Here is a 20,513-nt window from a genome sequence, read left to right as displayed (position 1 = left end):
ATAATAGTTAAAAAAATTTACTTGCATATAAAACCTGTACATGTTCACTGGTGGGCTAAGGCTTCTTATCCTTTGAGGAGAAGTTTGTAGAAAAAAAAGAAGTTAATTACTACAATTATTAAATTGATTACTTGTTCATCATAAAGGTGGTCATATTTTATCAAAAGAAATTCTGCTTTGATTAAGTAACACAAACTTCTCAATTTACGACATAGCGTTCTTAAATAAGAAAAACTTAGACGACCCCTTGGACGGGAGAAGAATTCGCAACGACCGCAACAAGAACAAATTGAGCGAACGCAACTATAGTACGGTACGATTTGCCGAGATAACTCCCGTGTCGTAGCGAGCGGGTGCGCGGGCGCCGAGCGTCCGTCCGCCGCCGGACGTCCGTGCCCGTACCGCCTCGCCGGCGGATCGAGCCCCAGAGATGTTGTGACACCATTACTGGTTTAACTTATACATTTATCGAGAGACTCGCACTAAGAGGTTCAATGGACGTGATGTTTGAGAAGCCGGTCGTCGAAGCATAGCCACCATTGTTTGTGTAGACGAGCGCGCGGGACGCGTTGCTGTTATAAGGGGGGGTTCTGGAGAGCGCGCGTTCAGTGTGCCCGAGTGTCCCGTGTTGCGTGTGCGCAATCTAGCGCGTGATCCCGCAATAGTTAGAAGAAATCCAACATCTCTATCAACATGCTCTTACTCGCCAGCTTTTTCCTGCTCTTCGTGACTACGCTTGGGCCTGTCGCAGGTATGTCTTACAAATGTAACATTACTTTTGGAAATAATACTAATGTTATTTTTAAATTAATCTAAAACTGTCCGATTAGAAATTATTAAATTAAGTCTATAATTTGAGTTTATTGGTCTGCATATACTTTTAAGCGGTGACTACTACTATTTGACGGTCCTCGTTGTAAATTATTCTAATAAACTCGACGACTACATGTGATTAGATGACAATTTAATTTCGTAACACGGTCAGCCAGATAAAATAACCTGCAACTAGAATACGAGTACAAGTAAAGGACAATCTAATTGCCAAATGTACGTTAACCTGAAAGCTCAAAATTATAACGATAATAATTAATAGTATGATAAATTAATTTAAGTAAATATAATATCAATTTCAGTTCTAGAATTAAAAAATTGATTCTTTTCGATAGTATTTAGGTCACAAAACGTCACCTAAATTAGTGACGTTTTTTCTTAACTGAAAATTCTAGTAAACTAATATGCATAAAATTCAAACCCGAAAATATATGCAGGGCGTTTCTGAGGAGGTTTTACATGTTGTACTGTTGACATAACAAGCATGGATTTTATGTTCATTTCTTATAATGAAAAACTACTAAGCATTAACAAGCATTTACCGAATGCTTAGAAAAACTGGCTCTAATCAGGATGTAATAAAAGAAGGAATGGTTAACGTTTCAAGTTTATGACTTCTTGAGATCGCTGCTGTGACCCGCGGGTCCTCGACCTTCATTGTTCTGTTTCTATCACAGTACAATGGCAGTAGGCAGCTCACAAACATCTCAGCTTTAAAGAAAAATTTAGCCTCAATATGAATTTCAAATCTACGATGTAAAAAAAAATTAAATTAAAAAATAATTAAATCCTACAAATAATATTAATTTAACTGAATTTATTTTTAAAGATGTCTTTCTATATTTAGCATCCAACATATATGTAAATAGTCACTATAAGGTTCCATTATATAAGTTATACAAAAAAATATAATAAACCAACTAAATATAATATAATATATATACATATATATATTAAATAAGTGAAGACGTCAAAACCTTTGCAATGGATGTAATAAAATATTTAAAAAAAAAGCAAGTAGATGAACGATAAAATAGAAAATTAATCTTATTAGTTCAAAAGAAGCAATATAACGTATTTATAAGAATATGACTATAATCGTTAGTTAATATATCACACAAATTTGAATGCATCCAAATTAAAAAATTGTTAGGTAGTAATATATCTAATAGAAATTAAAATAAAATATTTTTTAATAATAAAACGATTCTAAAGAACTTACAATTCGATAAAAGGTATTTCGACTATTTACCTTTTATTGAAGGATTGAATGTTACTTTTTTTTCGAATAATAAACACAGTTTTAATTTCATCAAATTTAAATCAACTAGAAAACGGAACTACCTACCTATCCACTTCATATTGATTCAAGTGCGTCCCCTGCTACGCAGGCAAGTGCACTATGCTCAGAATAAAAGGGTCTTTTTTGCTCTCTACGAATTACGTGTCTTCTCTTACGTTGAAATAGCAATTTTGTTTGTGATATGTGTCATTTATAAAATATGAAATTAATTATAAATGTTATCTTTTTAAGTGGTCAGGTGACGTAAAAAAAATTCACGACAACGGTATCATACATATTTGCTTCGTTATCTTTGAATTTGCGTTACATGACTATAAAAATGTTTATTTTTATTTTCACTTTATTAAAATGCATAGACATCTATGCTTAATGATGCGCATAAAAAAACTTAGAGTCATTGACACTTTGTTCGTCTTGCTCGTGCAATGTTTTATTAGAGTGAGCGAATTACCTCATAAAATGACTTCATAATCTCACGAAAATTCTCAAGTTGAACGATTTATACAAATCAACATCGTTGTGAGCGATTTTGCTAATGAGGCGTATCCGCGGTATCAGACAGGTTATCGACAGCAGCAAAAACCGTGGAACGGAAGTTTTGTGAGAAAAAATAGCGAGGGGTGATGAAGAGCGACGACAGGTGCGGGTTCAACGGCCAGCGGATAGTTGCCGAGGACAGACACGTACCTTTGCAGTTTCTAAGGAATAAAATTATATCTTATCTGTATAAGTCTCCAATGCCTTGCAATCCCACTACCGGTCTTGTAAATAATGCGGTAGTGATATTTTTATAACTCCACCGTGGCGGCTCTTTTTTACAGCTGTAACTCTTACCGTGCGCTCACTCTGTGGCAATGACATAAAGCTCGTCAGATCTCTTACGATTAGCATTCCATTTCTTAGCATAATTGCAGTCCTCATTATGCAAAAATGTTGTAATGTTAGCTAACATTTAATATCAGAAAATAGCTTACGTGTACAAGCTATTATGGAACATTACGCACTTCCGTCGCATCTGCATGATATAAATCGTTTTTATTTGAAATATTTAAAATTCGCAATTCATTCATTTGCATTTAGATTTCATATTACAAAATATATATACTTTTCATATATATTTTGGTATGTTCGAATAATGGCGTAGCGATAGAGTGATTTTATACCGCTGTTGTGTAAATGGTTCTAAGTAAAATTTCAATCATTAACATTTACGAGGCTTTTATAGATGTCTAATCGTCGAGAAACATAAAAGATAATGCTAAGCAGAGTTAGCACTTAATTTTTGTTGTGCTCAGAGTTATTTAATGTTCATTACAAGTAATAAATTTTGGCTTATACGATATTGTTGAAACAAGTTTTTTAAGGTACTCATAAACTCGTACGTAAAATCGGATTAACTTGAGATCGGTTCGGTGCCGAAGGGTTTAGAAATTTAATTTATTGTGATACTTCAACACTTTTTTGTCCCTAAATTTGTAACTGGGTCCGCAAGAGACGGTGATTATATCAAATTACGGGATGTTCAACGTTTTTTTGTGCATATATAGAGTTTTAGGGACAAGGACGTGTTGCGAGTTAGGAGAAGTTGCATTCTATCTTGAATATTTATTCTTAAAATACTTATTCATATTGAATACAGAATAGCAAGAATAAAATTAAACAATTATACTATTGGAAATTTTTGGTTACCAAAAATAATTTGATTTCGTAAAATGTTGAACTTGTATGGGCATAACCAACCGTGAACAACTGTTTGCCTGGTTGAACAAGTCCAGGCCGGTATCGGGTTTGATGACTAAAAATAGTCAGGTTGGTGCATTCCAGCACAGGGACGAGTGCGGCGCGGGATTGCAGCTCGTCCTTGGGTTTGTATACTGCTCGTTTGTTCTTCATTATCTTGATCCCTTTTTTGTGTTTCGATCGTTATCCGACCGCGAACGATTCGATCGATGTTCCCACGGCGGGGTTAATCAACGAAATTTGATAGAACTTTAAATTGCAATTTTTTTTACGGTACATTAAGCAATAATTTGCGGTCGCTCGAATCATTACTTTGAGTCTGAACCAGTTTCGTTCAACTTAGTTCTCCGTCTTTTTCTTGGTAGCTGAAAAGTGATCTGTTGGTATATAATTTAGTGAATTAAATTATCAAGTCGTATCAATCAAGTTTATCGTAACATTACGTTAAAGTAAGCTGCAAAAGGACGGGAAACGTGGTTACGGCCGTGAAATGGGGCCTACCTTGCCCTTGTACTCGGCGGCAACGTAATTTGCTCGGAGAGGGCGAGTTATTGCGACCGATACGAGCGACTGGTTTGCGTTATGCAATCATGTAATGCAGTGCACAATCGCACACATGCTTAAGCGCCGCTCGCCGCGAGGCACGACGTTCTTCTTACATCCTGGCGCTAACTTTTTACACGTAGTATTTAACATTGTAAGTGCGGTCGTTATGGATTTATCTTATTGTTTAATATAATTGAGTTAAAAATTAATAAATATCGCAGTTTAATGTATGACAGAAAAATAAACATTATTTTTATAGATCGTCTGTTTGTCAGATTGATTATTTCTACGATATTTAAGAAATACGTGCGGTATGTACGCTCGCTTGGAACATCATAAAAATAAATACCCCCCGTAGTGCTTTAGAAGAATACTACGGCTAGGAATACTATTTTTAGAGACTATGTTCCTTACAATGACCGGTCGTATACCTCTGAATCTCAATTCACTTGCAATCTATTCAAAAAAGCCTGTTTCTTCCTACACTTTTTTTATTTAAAGCGTTCTATTCAAATACGTAACTAGTTATAAATTTAAATTCGAATCTTAAGAAAAAAATACATGAACACTTAGAATTTTATAATAAAACACGTTTTTGTTATAATAAATAAGTCCATTTTTATCTAAAATCAGAAGACGCTGAAGTAAAGCTGATCAATCACTTACCGTAAACGTAAAGAGTATATATACGTAATAAACGTAAAGAGTATAATTATCAGCTTGTACTTTTTTACAAATTCCTAATTATAATAATCCCAATGAGTCTATTTCATAGGCCTTGCGTAATCACTGCGCCGTGATTGCAGCACTCATATAGTTTGTGGTGCAAATTGTATCATGTAATAACGAAATAAGATTTTATTTATTTACTGATATAAATTGCTGCCGATATACTAATTTATTTATAATATTTAAATATCACGTTTCAAATGATACTTACTATCAAAATGTCATTGGCCATGGTAATATTAAAATAATGCCACTAATGCCAGTAAATGCGATGGGCTGATGGGCAAAATCCTTCTCTCCTCTTGAGGAGAAGGTTTCCACAACGATTATCATATGCGCGTTAATGGATACACATGTGGCAGAATTTCATTTGACACATGTAGGTTTCCTTTCGATGTTTCCTTCGTTTAAGGGAAATAAGAAATAAATAATAATAATATGGGAACAAATTCATATTTTACGAAAGCGAAACATAACCCAACCAAAACTATTCATTTCCAAAAAGTTTTTGATTTATTTGGTATTTTTAAAGGTTAGTAATATATATATATAAAGCAAAATGAAAGAAAAAAGTAAATAAGTAATTGAATGAACAGAAAATCGTGCAATTGTCGACGATAAAATTTCTTATAAGGGGTATTTGCGCAATGTTTTCCATAAGTGGATGTCGTGCTGCGTAACAGCCTATTATAGACAGTATTATAGACACTTGTGAATAAGCATATAAATCTATCGTTTTATTTTACTAGAATAATGTAAATATCATGCAAATTCCATAACATCCCCGCTGTTACTGAACTATGTATAAATATTGCAGACAAGTTAGCATAAACACCTCGCTTTTTGCAAACTATTGGAATTGATTCTCGGGATATTTTTATCAAATGTATTACTTTTTTATCGATTATGGTATTATGAATTCATAATAAATCAACAGTATTAGCAACTAATGTACAAACGATACGGTATAATTTAAAGTAAAAAGTAGTTGCTTATAAATGATGATGAGCTAAGGCCTCCTCTCCTTATACTTAAGGATACACATTGTTGGTACTTTTGGTTTCCTCGCGATGTGTTCCTTCATCACCGAGCACCAGATAATAATAATAAAAATAAACACTTCGGTGTGGCTATGGTTTTAACTCATAATTATAGGTTAAGATTCAAGTCTTCTAACCACTGGTTCATCACGGCGTCACAGTATAATTTACATCAATTTAAATGTATAAAAAATCAATCTAAGTATTAATCTAATCCAAGCCATATATTTTTTATATCAAGTCGCACTTTTTTCGTGACCAATAAACAATTGATTTATTCATACACTGTCGATTGTTTTTGTAAAATTAAACGACATAAAACCAGGTATTGTGTTATTAGTATTCGTTAACAAACTGTCTCGTGACGGAATCTTAAGTACCACGTAATAATAAATACAACTTCCTCCCATTCATTCAGGAATAAAACACGAATATTGTACGCTGTAAAATTTATGTACCCACACCGGAACTTAAGATCCGATCTCGTATGAATCTTTTGTTTAATGAATTTTATATTAGCCCTAGTAATAAGTAATGTAATCCGTGTAATTGTTACCCTCTCATTCGCAATATAAACTTCGGAATGTAACTATAAATTTTAATTAATCTTGTTAAATGAAGATTCAAAAGAGCCTCGTAAAAACCTTCTTGAATCAAGTATATTCGATTAATTTAATGCAATTAAATGTGATTTGTATTATCCGTGTTAAATTTGTTGTATAAATACTTTCTACACAGTTTTTTTACCTCATTAGTTGAAGGATATGAATAGGACTTTCTTAGGGTCGCAGCTTGAAGTTAAGTAGCCGTAATAACTGGACTTTCTAAGGTTACAATTAGTATTTAAATTAAAATGGTAATTTCTGATATTTTAATAGAGCGTACCAAAATATAAAGCTCTACAGCTGCATAATTTAAAATAGGAGTATAGATTTCACCTACTCAGTTAACTCAGAAATAGACAAAACTTTAAATATTTAATAAAACTATCAATTATATTGCTGGAGGAATTAATAAGAAAATGACCTATTTACTGGATCTATGGAGGAAGATTCAAAATATCTCATATTCATAATAAACCTTATTTCATACTATTATTTTTCCTTCCACAAAACCGTTAAAAAATTCTAGAGTTGACACCCTTAGAGGTACCAGATCCTTAACATGTAGGGCGCATACAGTTTCAAGCCAAATAATAATGTAGGTACTATTCGCACTGCATAAAGTTTGCTTTGAATGGGTGGGCAATTTATTTGAAATAGTCTGCTATCAAACGATATGTATTGTGATGCGTCATTCGCGAAGTGTTCCATAGTTTTGGACAAGGGGCCGTTAGAAGCGCGTCCGGTGTGCGGCGCTGGATGAGCAGGCGGAAATCTAAACGGCTCGGGGCACTCACCCGGTAACGTTGTCTTGTTGTCGAATATGTAAATGTTAGGTATCATTCAAACCTAACCGTGTTTTGTAATATATAATGTTTGGTTTTGCCAGAATTATATTATATTGTATTGGCTTAGAAATAAAAACAAAAAAATGAACGTTTAATATATGCTGTATTATAAAAGAATTTTATAAAGTATTGAATGTCGCATCCTGGTTGGTGCCGAGCGAGTACGTGTCGGGGGTGTCGGCAACACGGCATCTGTATGCATTGCGCAACATCTACGACGTGACCCGCCTTTTTGTCTCATGCTATCTTCATACGTCAAAACTAGTATCATTCAATGCACTGTTTGTGAAATGCATCCATCATATCCTAATATGGAATTTGAATTTCGTGTTCAACATAAAATTATATTCATGATCTTATCTGAATAAATGTAATTTACTTTTACAATCAGGAAGTGGACTTCATATTTGGTAATTAATTTATATGTTATTTATTACGATTTTTGGGAGTGTTGAATTCGAAGCCTAGAGTTTCTTAGAATTAAATTATTTTTCGAATGTTGAAAGTGTGTGTTTAAGTTTGTTTGTATTTGCGTTTATCGACATTTTATTTATTTCGTGTCTTTAAATAATAATAATGACTCCAAGTCAATTTCCCGAAGCAGGAATCGGTCAAATAAAGAAGATTTATTTACCATTCCGGTTGCTATAACAGTCCGTACAATTAATTATTCGAAACCGAATAACGAGAAACATTAAAATATCATACTTTTTGTAGACTCAACATCTAAAAGGAGTTTCATAAAGCGAACAGGTTCCTTAGCATTGGCCACTGTTCAAAGAAACAGACGACTCGAAAATATTTAACTGCAATAAAAGAAAACATTACGTCAGAGAAGTTGTTGTATGGAGACAAAAAGAATAAGTCGAGAAATGCGCGACATTGTATATGCATGAGGTAGCATTATGCATGGATTCCAGGGAGACGGGAAGACGAGACGAGTAAAACCTGGCTGATACGATAACCAATTCCATTAACTCTGTAATTGACAGCTTAAGTATTATACGCGAACACGTCCCTACAAAAAACATGCAGAAATTAGATAATAATAGGTCATTTAACATTTTCTAATCACCATTCCTATTATCATTTTCCATTAAATATTATTTCTTATTGGTGATTTAAAATCAAAGTTCACATATTTAATCAATATAGAACAAGCGTTACTCTAGCTTATTGATTGTTACCAACTACTACCGGCTGCGAAATAAACACCTCAGACTATAGAAAAACCGGCGAAAAAAAAATCCAGCGGGATTTTTTTAATCTCAGAATTATCAATTATAGGTTTTGAGCAATAACATAATTATATGGTTTAAATCAATTCAGTTACAATTATGAGACAAAATTGTTTTGTGCAAATAAAATCTAGTTTACTCGTAAAAGACATAAAAAATAAAATAGTTATTATACTTGAGAAAATAATATCTTCTAATGTAAAATATCGCTTATATCGCTTAAAGCAATGTGCAAATGAGAAGGATGTGGATTATACTACTCGCTCATCCGTTTACTCATCGACAGGCACAGGAAATAGGACTACCATTAAATATATTATCGATATGGAAGCTTTAAATCAAAATAAAGACGTAATAAATTATACTTAACGATATAGAATTATATCTTTTGAGTTAGTGTCGTATACAACGAATGGTACGACTTGAGAGTTGTTTCGTTATTTGTCGTCATAAAATAGCCCACAGCTACTCAACCATTTCCTCTGTTCTTATGATGATTCTTATTCTACAACTATTACTGCTACAGAATTTCTACTCATCACCTATAAGCAGTTTTCCTCGCAATGATTTCCTTTACCGCATCAAAAATCAATAACACGTTGTAAAAAAATATATAAATGGCATTAAGAGATGGTATTTTCAAGCTACAAAAATAGAGTAATACTCTTCTTGGTGGAATGAAATGTAATCGCCACACGATGTCTCAATCTATAAAGTATATAAATATTATAGGGAAACGTAATTTATTGCAATATAACTTAAGATCCTGTTTTAAACGCTTAGAGTTATTGCGACATAAATAAATCCCGGTAAGCCACAACAGGAGGTTGGTAATCAATGAATTTAATTACGTAATATCGGAACTGTTGCCCGACCGCAGAGCGTGCCGCCCCGTAGAATAATTATATTCGACGTATAATTTTTAACGTTTTTATTCTCACCGAATTTAAATGAAGTAACGAATTGTATCGTTATATAATTTGAGACAAAAAAACAACCAACCGTTTCGTTTATTAATTTTATATTACAATAGCTGATAAATAAAATACATTACAAGCAAATCGTATGGCGTTTCGTGAACAATTTGTCCAAAATATAAAACAATTAGTGATATAATAAATATAGATAGAATGTTACATATTCAAGAACTATTGCTTTTTTTATTATTGTAAGAATTTTTGATTAAGTATATTAGATAAAACTTATTTTGTGCGCGAGTGTATGCAAAAGTGTATTTGAAATATATAAAAGCTTTATAAGAAAAACATATTTAATCTGTATAATATTTCTTGACCATAAATTGTAATCTACTTTTTACATTGTTACAGCTCAGAGGATAACTACGATACAACTCGATGGCGTACAATACTTTATATCGAGGATGAACCCGTACAGCCCCGAGCTGAACTATTTTCTGGCTTATCAGTACTGCAGGTGAGGCCACTTTACATTGCTAACACTAGTGCTCTGCGTATCGAATCGACCATCGAGGTACTTAACAATGACACACCTCCATAGCTTAACCACAGTCGTATCATATTTCTCTCGGCGCGTTCGATAGACATAATAGTTATATCGTGACTCTGAATGCTTATCCGGCTTATCTTTAGTCTTGTCCTGCTGTAACGACGTTCCTCTGGGCGTTAACAAGCAGGCCTAGGTGCGCTTCGAAGGCTCACGAGTACAACCAGGAAGCGTATGGACATTTGCATTACCGTTAGTAGTTCTGGGAAAACCGAGAACAATATCGTTACCTCGGCGTACTTCCGCGAGCTATTCCCACTGCGAAATGTGGACAAAAGGATTGAGGTTTTATTGTGCTACCTCTCCCACGGTTCCCGGATTGCTTGAAGTATAAACTTCAAGAGTATAATTACAGTTCATAAAATTGCACTCCTCTTCATTTTATAATTGCGTAGCAGCAATTTATCATAAATATGATCTTTTCTCATTTTGGGTTGCCCATTAGGAATATAAGGAAGAATAGATTTAATAGACATTTGCGGTCTCGATTTTACCAAGCGCACGCTTAAGCGACTTAAAGGTCAGTCGCCTCGATGCTCGGTCACGATGTCCTTCTATTGCGACTTTGTCACGACCTATATATTTACAGTACCAATTGTAAGAACATTTATACTACGGGCGCATTTAAACAAAATTTAACACTTCTTAAACTTTTTAAAATTATTTCTTCAGTAGTTTTGCTATTGTTTAATATTTTTGAAAAGACATGTTAGCTATCCGAGCTCAAGTAAAAAAAAGACATCGAAATTGATTATGTATAAATTAATGTACAATACTTTAATGCATTGTATATGCTGTATGTTACTAAATTAAGGCTAAAGTGGGAAATCGATTAAGGGCATGTCAGGAGTATTACATACAGGAAATTATGGTATAAATTGGCTCCAGGCTATGATAAGCGCGACGCGGCTACAGGTAGCGTGACAAAGTGTCATGCGAGGTGAGCGTCTCCACAGCGTAGCTAACGCAAACTGCATGACGCGATTCGTCGGATAATTTCGTCGCAGGAAAAATGGGCTAACGGTAAAAACAGAAACATGCCCGAATTCTTTCATTAAACAAAATATATTTTATTAAATTTTTTGGAAATAATAGTAAAGGAAAAAAATTAAAAGCGGTAAATTAAAACGGCCAACAACACATTATGCATAAATACATCAAGTAGAAGACAGTTTCAAGAAACATTAAAAGGGGCGGTTCCCGGTACATATTTGAATGTTTATGAGGCTGATACAAAAAACTACAATACAGTTATGGTGGTAAAATATGTCGATGTGTCGAAGATACCCCAATGGGAAAAACAATTGCTTCACAATGCTGTATAATTAATTCAAGACGAGTACAATTTATGACTTTTTAATTCGGCGCAAGTGGTTTTTGCGTGCGAGGAATTCGATAGTTAAACATTCGTTACCTTGAAATGAAAGCGGTATAATTTATGGAAAAGTAACCTGAATTAATTATTATTACAATGACACTTCTTTAAAATAAACGAACACTCTTTTATTTCACAAGTAAGGAGTTATGCAGTAACAAAAAAAAGGTTAATTTGCTAATTAACATTTAATGTCTTAACAAAATGTAGTATTAAAAGAATAAAGGAAGTGAATATCAGCATTTTAAATCTCGTAAGACGTGATAGTTTTAAGAATGTTGTAACTAAATACGGGAGCCGATAACTACGGGACTTCGCTGGGATTTTTATTCTCTTAAGAGTCCTAGAGTGCGTGTGGAATGTGGACTCGTCGTGGCAAGGCCAAAACGAGTGCTTAGCGGATAAACTCCAGCTCGGTAAACTGGCTTCACGATGTAGTTCTTTGTAAGCTTATGGTCCTTATAGGATACTATTAGCCGATCGGGCTAAAATTGTATTTACTGATCCGGCTAAGCGAGTTTATGAATGTTTTAAAACCAAGTTCTATCAGCAATCAGGATCTAGTTTCTTATGGTCAATGACATCAATTTAAAAAAATATATTTATGAAGTAAATTCAATTACATTTTCTGCCAAAAATAGGAATTTAATTTTGATCCTTAATATTCGAAAAATAAACACAACTTAGATATCAGCTTGTTGTAGCTTATAAAGCTTATAAATTTATAAATATTAAATTAACAAATAATATTATTTTCAGATCGTTGGGATTACAACTAGCATCATTTGAGACGAAAGAAAAGGCCGATTCAATTACAACATACCTTACAAATGCAGGTGAGGAAATCTTTTATTTAGGAAATTTATTACATAATGTTCAATATGGAAAGTAAGCTAAACGTGTTCAAGCCAATTTATTAATTATTATTATGACTATTATGACAATGGATATTAATAATGTTTAAAAAACAATTTTTACTATTCTATAATATACTTTTAATATTTTTACTACTAAGAAGTCCAGTGCATCTTTGAAGTATTAGGGGTTCAATTGTCATATGTTTTTATTATCTTTATAGGCTATAATAAGTACGACTTTTGGACCTCTGGTAACAACCTCGGCACTGACATGTACTTATGGATGAGCACGGGATTACCCTTCAATGCAACATTTAACTATATGCGACGCATGACAATGGACCCTCCCAGCCAGCACACGGACGACAGTATGGACCCTCTGGATATGCCTCAAGGCAGCACCGCTCCTCAACGCACCGCAAGGCATGGGTACGTAGAATACGCAATATACGGTGTAAATATTGTTATATATTGATGTAACTGGAGTCGCAACGAGTACGAGATTCAGCTTGTTTTCCTTTTTAAAAATACTTATGTATTTTGTATGAAAAATAATTTTCAAAATTAAGACTAATTATTATTTTACAAACAATAGTTATATTAGAAATAGTTTGTTTTCCAGAACCGAGCACGTGATGACCAACGGCTGTGTTGCTTTAAAAGCACCATCCTTTCATTGGGAGCCTCAACATTGCGGAGAGATCAAGGACTTTATTTGCGAACAAACACGCTGCTACTACTACAACTACGGCTCCATCCCCGTGTCCTCGGCGCAGGGGTAATGACAGGTGAGATGCCAACCGTCTCCGGAGGCCCGCTCCCCGACTAGCCGCGCGCTGTATAATTCTTGTTTTCGTTTATGCACAGCTTTAAATATTTCACCTTTAACAAACATGTCCCTTTGACGACATTTTAGTTAAGAGTGTGTAGTAGTGGGTATGTAGCTCTTAATGTTTTATAAGTGGTTTGAATTAGCTAGAGAATTTAAACGTTTGTTTCGATAGTGATCGAAGCGCGCGGGCCCGCGGGATAAGGTCTCTGCGCCAACCCAACCACCAAACAAGAGCCCTACACCCAGCAGAATCGGCACTATTTTCTATTACTGATCAACTATGAATAACATTTTTAAAAACTTTTCAAAATTAACGAAATTATTTGGTGGGTGGGTGAAGGGGGCTTTGCTTGGTATCTCTTGTGACATAACAATTCTTTGTTTGATATTATTAATTAACATTTTGAAGCTCGAATAGTCGTCTCGATAAAAGTATCTAGCTCGAACTCGACTATGAGTAGCAGCTATTTAGAGTGACTCTCTAATACGAGGGTCAATTTTTGTTTGGTCTGGCAGAAAGCCGCTGTCGATGACGACTACGACGACGGCGCACCCACTGACATCGTCGTCGCCGCCGCCGCCGCGCTCCGAGCATCTCCCAACTCATTTTACTCTTAACGACCTCATCGGCAAGCTACGACCATCTTCTCTCGACGGTCTCCAGTCCCCTCATCTTAAGTCCGGTGCATTGTTAAAGTCCCCACCACAAATCGATTCTCATTACTCACGAGCGGCTGACGCTCACTCTAAGGAACCTGAGCAGGAGCAAAAGGAAGAAGTGACCCAAGGTCCTTATGAGGCTGATGAGGGTATGGTGGGCGACGATCCAGCTGCTTATCTTACACATGAGGCCCGCGACGCTCCTGCTGTCGACGACATGCCTTCTACTGCCGAGCCGGACGCCACCGAGCACTCCGTCCACGCCAGTGGTATGCTGGCACCCCCCGCCTACTAGCGTCTGACTCGACGGTGACATCAACATTACGAACCGTTATTATAAAAAAAGTTTAGGTTTACGCACTACCAAAAGTATTATTTGATATTTCAAAGCATTTTGTATGTAAAGCTAATGCTTGCTTATAAGGGTGATATCGCTTCGACAATGTTTATTATTTTAATGTAAATGAGATTTATGTATTGAAGTCTTTTTATACGCCTGAAGACGAGTGTTGGGATATTTAGGGTATCTTTTGGGCAATAATCTATAAAACTGAAGGTGGTGGCGACTCGTATAATACGACTTGCCTACATCTTCAAAAGTTACAACGAGTATTCTTCGAAATATAGGTACCTAGACTTCGCCGAGGTAATTGTAGTTGATTTGTCCGATCTCTCGTATTAACACAAAAACCGTAAAAATAATTGTTAAGTAAATTTTTGATTTAAACATTTTGGACATATCCTTCGGTTTAGTTGTTTAAGATAGTGTTTATATTATGTGACGTACCTAGTTAAGTATTATAAGTTGAAACTCAAGAATTTAAAGGATAGTGATGTAGTGACGTTAATAAATTTAATATTAACATGTCTGTTTTGTTTATTTTATTCACCTTATCGACAATCTGCGATACAATTTGAATCATATGGATTGGATCTTTAATTGGAAATACTCAAGTCAAGCGAAAATTATCTGTTGTAAGACCTACGTCATATCTTCATAATAATATATCTTAACATAAACAAACGATTATTAATACTCACCATCCGTTGATGACTCCTTCCACATTAAGCATAGGCACAATCTTAAAGATGTATTTAGCTCGCAACGCGGCAGCTGATGGCGAGGCTGCCAGCAGGAACCCCAAGGTTCCGTCCATCACCCATGACGCGTTGCTCTCGCCGGGATGCACGCGTGCTGTCAGGAAGATTATCTCTCTATCCTGTCGTACCATTATTCTATGAGTTTTTATTTTCGTTAACCTATATAAGGTATCCTATTGTATCGATTAGGAATGGATCAAGTACAATAAATGCCTGGTTCAATGTCATCATAATTTTAAGAGTTTAACTTATTTTAATAACAACTTATTAATTATATTAATAAAAAAATACAAACCACTAAAGGATTAGACGGCGTATCCTCGGCCGATATCGTTAACAAAGGAACTTCATTGTTATTAAGAGAATAGCAGAGTGGCTCAGTGCGGAGATATGATCCGGGAGGCAACTGAGTACTCCATTGCCATATTCTTGTCTAAAATATATTTCAAAATAATGTATTTTATAGCTTCCTCATTATTTAAAAAAAACGTTAAACATTAATGACTTCTTAAACAATTTACGGGCCACTTCAATGTGTTAGTCGCCGGGTTATGGTCGTACCCAATCCTAGTACTAGATCTAAACATTCTGCTTTAGTAAAGGCTAATTATATAAATATTTGACTCTAAAATATATACTATATTTATTATTATATAAATATTAGTCGTTGATATAAAAAAAGATATCAATTGAACTTATTTCTAAAAAAATATCTGTATCTATTCCTATAATGAAGGAAATCATATATTTTAAGTCTATATAATTTTTAAAAGCATAGTAATAAAAATTATAAAAGTATATATTTACCATCATCATTGAATATGTAAACGGGAAATGGTACGCGAGATAGCAGACATCGTTAGTGTGAGGGAACTCTATGTTGAATGTGACCGTTAGGTAGCATTTGTTGTTCTTCTGGTTAGTGTAGTGGTAGCTATTGCGATAATAGCAGATGTCTGACCCAGCTCTCACCCAGCCTAGGACGAAGAATGTAAAACCAAATTGTATTAAATAAATTGATTACATATTTAGAAAATTAGATTTTTTATGTAATAGCTAATTGTGTTAATAAATATACCCGGTCTTCCAAGAACAGCCTCCTTTACAGAATACATAACAGGTTTCATTCCGAAATTGAATTGACTATCTGATTTCTCACAATTGACGATGTTGAAGGTGTATGGACGACCCTGTTGCATGTTCCGAACTTCGAAATAAAACCATTGGTGACGTTTTGTTGAATTTACATCTGGCATCAGAATTAGTTCGTATTCTCTAGGACCCACCTTAAGTACAAAAATACACTTAATATATATTTCTATAAACTAAAACATACTGATGTGCAATTTACAGATCAGATTACAGTAAATTTTTCCTTAGCGTTAATTCAACTGATGCAACACACCTGAATTGCTTTCCTTAGATTACCCGACTCAAATCTTGATTCGAAACTTAACCGCGACGAGAAATTGTTAAGTTTCGTGATTTCTTGTTCATCATTGTTAATTAAAAATAAATTGTCACTGGTCATATTGGTTGTCCATCTGTAATTTTCTTACGGTCAGTACACATTTTAAATTAACTTGAAGTATTATTATGTAACAGTAAATAACCTTTTCTGTAACGAAGCATCGGTAGTCATGCCAGAAGCACAAAGAGCATCTAAGTCGTATACAACTTCATTCATATATGATTCTGGATTTATAGCTCTTTCCACGCACGCCAGTAACTTGTTCCTTTAATGTCAATGTAACTTTAAAAAGGAGAAATTAATTTGAGTTTTTGCGTTGCATTGTGAATTACAAAAACTCACCTGCATGCAGTTCTTTCCATTTTATTTAGAGGTTCAGGTTGGTTAGTTCCCTGGCCACCTGTCATATCTGGATAAGCGACTTTGATGAATGGTATTATGCTTTTAACTCTCGATGATATAGTCGAATAGACAGATGCGAATGAGCTATATCTTGATATATCTTTGTGAATCTTTAGAGATGAGCATGTTGTTATTGCTGTAATGGACATTGAAAGTAACTTAATTGATTTTTGTCACAACGAATGTATTTTTGCGACAATGTTACTATTTTATACTTACAGGGACTTTCATGTATCTTATGAAATCCACGTAGGAATGAAAAAGTATGCGATGAACCTAAAGAGCTGTCGTTTTCTGTGTTCCCTGCAGCTGCAGCTAGAGAAAAACTCGAAGGTGATGGGTTACTTCGAGCACTGCCACTTTGAGTCACAAATATATCTTCCAGTATTGATCCTCGGGAGTTAGAACGACTTTTAACCGCTCTAATTTGCTTATTGTAAGAACCGAATTCTTTAAAATAAATACAATATCTGCAATTAAATTAAAGTCAACTTTAGTAAAATAAAAGGAATTAAATTTCTATAGAAAAATTATACAAACTTTTTTAAGTCTTCTGTATCTCTCTCATTAGGATTAAACCATAAAGTGCTTTGTAAACTCTCTCCATTTTTTATGTGAGCTTTTTCTACATCTTCACTAGATTTCAACTCATTATCTTCCAGCTCGATATCAAGATATTCATCAGCCCCGTCGTTGTCACTATCTGGGCCATCATCATCTAGATCTGAATTTATTGTTTTCGAATCGGAATTTGCACCATCATCTTCATCTTCATGACATGGCCACATTGTATTTGTACCTATCATATAAAATTTCTAAATTTTAAGTTATGAAATTGATGTTAAAAGATTATTCGATATTGTACATTTTATACCTTTTAATATAGGGTTAAGGTTAAACGATGCGGGGCTGGAAACTGGAACTGGTAGAGCTTGGTGCTTGAGACAAAGAGTAATGACGGAGCAGACTCTAGCCAAGAGCCCATCAAATTCTATTTCATCGGGGCATTGCGAGCAGAATCTATGCAGTGTTTGCACGTGCTTCTTTGTACAAAGAGCCCGACGTCCGGCTTCTAGATGATTGTTATAATTATGATTATTAAGTTAATTCGTTTAAAGTTATCTACAATTTCTATCTATATATATAATCTTTTGAATATATGCAATATAAAATTTTAAAAATAATTTATTATGAAATTTTTATTATTGTAACAAAAATGTACGCAAATAATTGACAATTAATTGATAAGAATCGGTTCGGAATCATAACACTTAATATGAGACATAATTTTTTTCCATCGTTATGAAACATGTATGTACATGTTAACAAACAGTAATTTAATTATTAATATCGTATATATATTTTATTACGTACTTATATTACAAAGATGTTGCAAAGTTTGGAGGATGTGTGCGCATATCTTCAGTCTCATGCGACCCTCGTAGCGGTCCCAGCGGTCAAACACCCTGAGGAGAACGCTACATAGGCCAGTCTTCACTATCTGCATGCAGCATACCTCTGTATGAGTTACGCACGTGTAAACGGATGAACACTTGCAAGCATGCGAAGATAAATATAAACAACAACGGCTTAATTACTTATAAACATTGTTTAACGGGTGTTTAATTTAACACTGATTTATCACTGTCATCATTGATTTGACGTTCGACAGAAGAGATCTCAGCATTGTTTAATTAATCATCCTTTATACAACTTTAATCGGGAAAACCTATAATGCAGTAGTGCTCAAATTAGGTGCTTAATTTCAATATTATAAATAATTTCATCGTGACATCTCTCATTCTATGACTTTTAAATTATTATTTTTAATTTATCTACTTACTCCATAAAATATAACTATCTAACTCAAGTAAAATAAGGAGGATATCTTAACTGTTTTTACTGAAGTAATCGATAGCGTCGAGACAGAGCCGAAGTCGAGCGGTCGGTATGAAGCCAAGACTAACTAAAACTCTCTCGTAGGTAGCAATAACTCCGTCTCGTATTAAAATTGAAGTTGTAACAGCTACAATAAAATGCTTACAAATAAACGAGACAAATATAAAAGTATTGTTATATATAGATGAAGAATATTATTTACCATTTTTGGCGAGTTGTTTCATTATAACAAGAAGAGGAAATATCAACTTGTTATCGCTAAAATGACCTTTTAATATGAGATGCATTGTCCTCACACATCCTAACATTCTAACTTTGATTGCGAATTTTGGATCTGAAAAAAAATAACAAAAAATATTGGTACTTAACCTATTTAATATGTAAATGTATACAAAATATCATTGTATATGTATATAATTATAGATAATTATTTAATAACTAATGTATCAAAGACAAGCTACTCCAGTCCATTACAAAAAATAAACTTCGTATAAAGAGTTATATGAGTAATCAACAAAAATGTCACGAACAGTTTTAAGCAGAGGTTAGCTTACACTACTCATAAAAGTCCTTCAAAATTCTATCGGAAATTTTTACCAAAACGTAACAAAAGTTACGTAAACGTAACAAAAATTACGTAAGCGTAACAAAAGTTACATTTACTTTTTGGTAACAAAAGAAAGAAAGTAAAATAGATATTTTTAGCATATAGTTAAAAAAATGTCCGCTTATGATTATTTAAAAAAATGGAATTGAATAATATAGTCTTTAAATTTAAGTTACACCCTAAGGAGCAACAATAAAAACTAAACACAAAATAAAAGTCATAAGTCTCGATGTGTACTCGATGTGTGTGTGTGATGTACATGTAGTCATAAATAAATAGATTGTCGTTGAATTTTAATTCCTGGGCAAAATAAAACATTCAGGCTTTCTGTCAAGATTTTAAATAGTCATTTGGATATAATTTTGGCGATTTTCATATTCCTATTCTTCCTAACTAAGCTATAGTATTTTAGTCCTGAGACTGAGTCAGAGAAAAGACTAGTTTTCGCGGAAAAAAATTGCATTTTCTACGTGATTTCCGACTCTCCGTTGACAAGGACTATCGAGGCTGAAGTCAAGTAGCAATCATTGTCAATACTACCGTCATTATTTGGCATAATAAATATATAATTTATTTTTTAATTATTTATAATCCGTCCGGTTACATATTACGATCGACGTGATTTCTCTACTATGTCAGCTGGCAGTTTTAGCACTTGTCACTTAATTTTTTAAGTTATACGAATATAATAACGCTACACAGTATATTAATAACATTTGAATTATACTCGACTACATTTGATACTGTTCTATCTTAAATAAAGGAGGTACATTTTAAAAAATATTTTTTTTTTATGTAACGAGCAAATGATCCACCTGATGTAAGTAAACAAATTTGTCGATAAACTGGTACTATGAGAAATTTAAACCACTTCGTACACTTATTACATTTTCAACCAGGTGTCACTC

At 34.0% G+C, this 20,513-nt stretch overlaps 2 protein-coding genes across 9 annotated transcripts in view; one reads left to right on the top strand and one right to left on the bottom strand.

Annotated features, from left to right (window-relative positions):
• The window catches only part of LOC113401994 (cytosolic carboxypeptidase 1-like), a 58,743-nt gene that overhangs the window by 20,263 nt on the left and 17,967 nt on the right, over nucleotides 1–20,513 (bottom strand). For all 5 annotated transcript variants that reach the window (XM_064217340.1, XM_064217355.1, XM_064217379.1 and 2 more), the window contains 13 exons: nucleotides 19,201–19,332; nucleotides 18,994–19,125; nucleotides 18,474–18,617; nucleotides 17,974–18,171; nucleotides 17,640–17,898; nucleotides 17,319–17,569; nucleotides 17,040–17,235; nucleotides 16,840–16,962; nucleotides 16,632–16,770; nucleotides 16,305–16,512; nucleotides 16,034–16,203; nucleotides 15,522–15,659; nucleotides 15,167–15,345 (listed from right to left, as the gene is read on the bottom strand). In XM_064217340.1, the coding sequence (XP_064073410.1) occupies nucleotides 15,167–15,345; nucleotides 15,522–15,659; nucleotides 16,034–16,203; nucleotides 16,305–16,512; nucleotides 16,632–16,770; nucleotides 16,840–16,962; nucleotides 17,040–17,235; nucleotides 17,319–17,569; nucleotides 17,640–17,898; nucleotides 17,974–18,171; nucleotides 18,474–18,617; nucleotides 18,994–19,125; nucleotides 19,201–19,332 (2,269 nt within the window). The remainder of the gene's footprint in view (nucleotides 1–15,166; nucleotides 15,346–15,521; nucleotides 15,660–16,033; nucleotides 16,204–16,304; nucleotides 16,513–16,631; nucleotides 16,771–16,839; nucleotides 16,963–17,039; nucleotides 17,236–17,318; nucleotides 17,570–17,639; nucleotides 17,899–17,973; nucleotides 18,172–18,473; nucleotides 18,618–18,993; nucleotides 19,126–19,200; nucleotides 19,333–20,513) is intronic.
• Nucleotides 584–14,994, top strand: LOC113401996 (uncharacterized). Of its 4 annotated transcripts, none has more exons than XM_026642088.2 (6): nucleotides 584–751; nucleotides 10,206–10,311; nucleotides 12,536–12,612; nucleotides 12,855–13,062; nucleotides 13,244–13,411; nucleotides 13,982–14,994. In XM_026642088.2, exons 1-6 carry the CDS (start codon nucleotides 694–696, stop codon nucleotides 14,418–14,420), a joined length of 1,056 nt encoding a protein of 351 aa, XP_026497873.1. In that variant the 5' UTR covers nucleotides 584–693; the 3' UTR covers nucleotides 14,421–14,994. The 4 variants fall into 4 exon arrangements, with proteins under 4 accessions (XP_026497873.1, XP_026497875.1, XP_026497874.1 ...); XM_026642090.2 differs by having other exon boundaries at nucleotides 13,244–13,421; nucleotides 13,982–14,193; XM_026642089.2 differs by having other exon boundaries at nucleotides 585–751; nucleotides 13,256–13,411.

The sequence above is a fragment of the Vanessa tameamea genome, chromosome 2 (assembly GCF_037043105.1).
Source record: "Vanessa tameamea isolate UH-Manoa-2023 chromosome 2, ilVanTame1 primary haplotype, whole genome shotgun sequence".
NCBI classification, from domain to species: Eukaryota; Metazoa; Arthropoda; class Insecta; order Lepidoptera; family Nymphalidae; genus Vanessa; species Vanessa tameamea.
Note: the sequence above shows the minus strand (reverse complement) of the source record. Positions and strands in the feature narration are given on the sequence as shown.

Excerpts from the sequence above, each read along its gene's own strand:
- LOC113401996 (XM_026642088.2), top strand. The coding sequence starts at position 694 with ATGCTCTTACTCGCCAGCTTTTTCCTGCTCTTCGTGACTACGCTTGGG. Across the intron at positions 10,312-12,535 it reads CTGGCTTATCAGTACTGCAG|ATCGTTGGGATTACAACTAG; the intron begins GTGAGGCCACTT and ends TATTATTTTCAG. Across the intron at positions 13,412-13,981 it reads CCCGTGTCCTCGGCGCAGGG|AAAGCCGCTGTCGATGACGA; the intron begins GTAATGACAGGT and ends TTGGTCTGGCAG.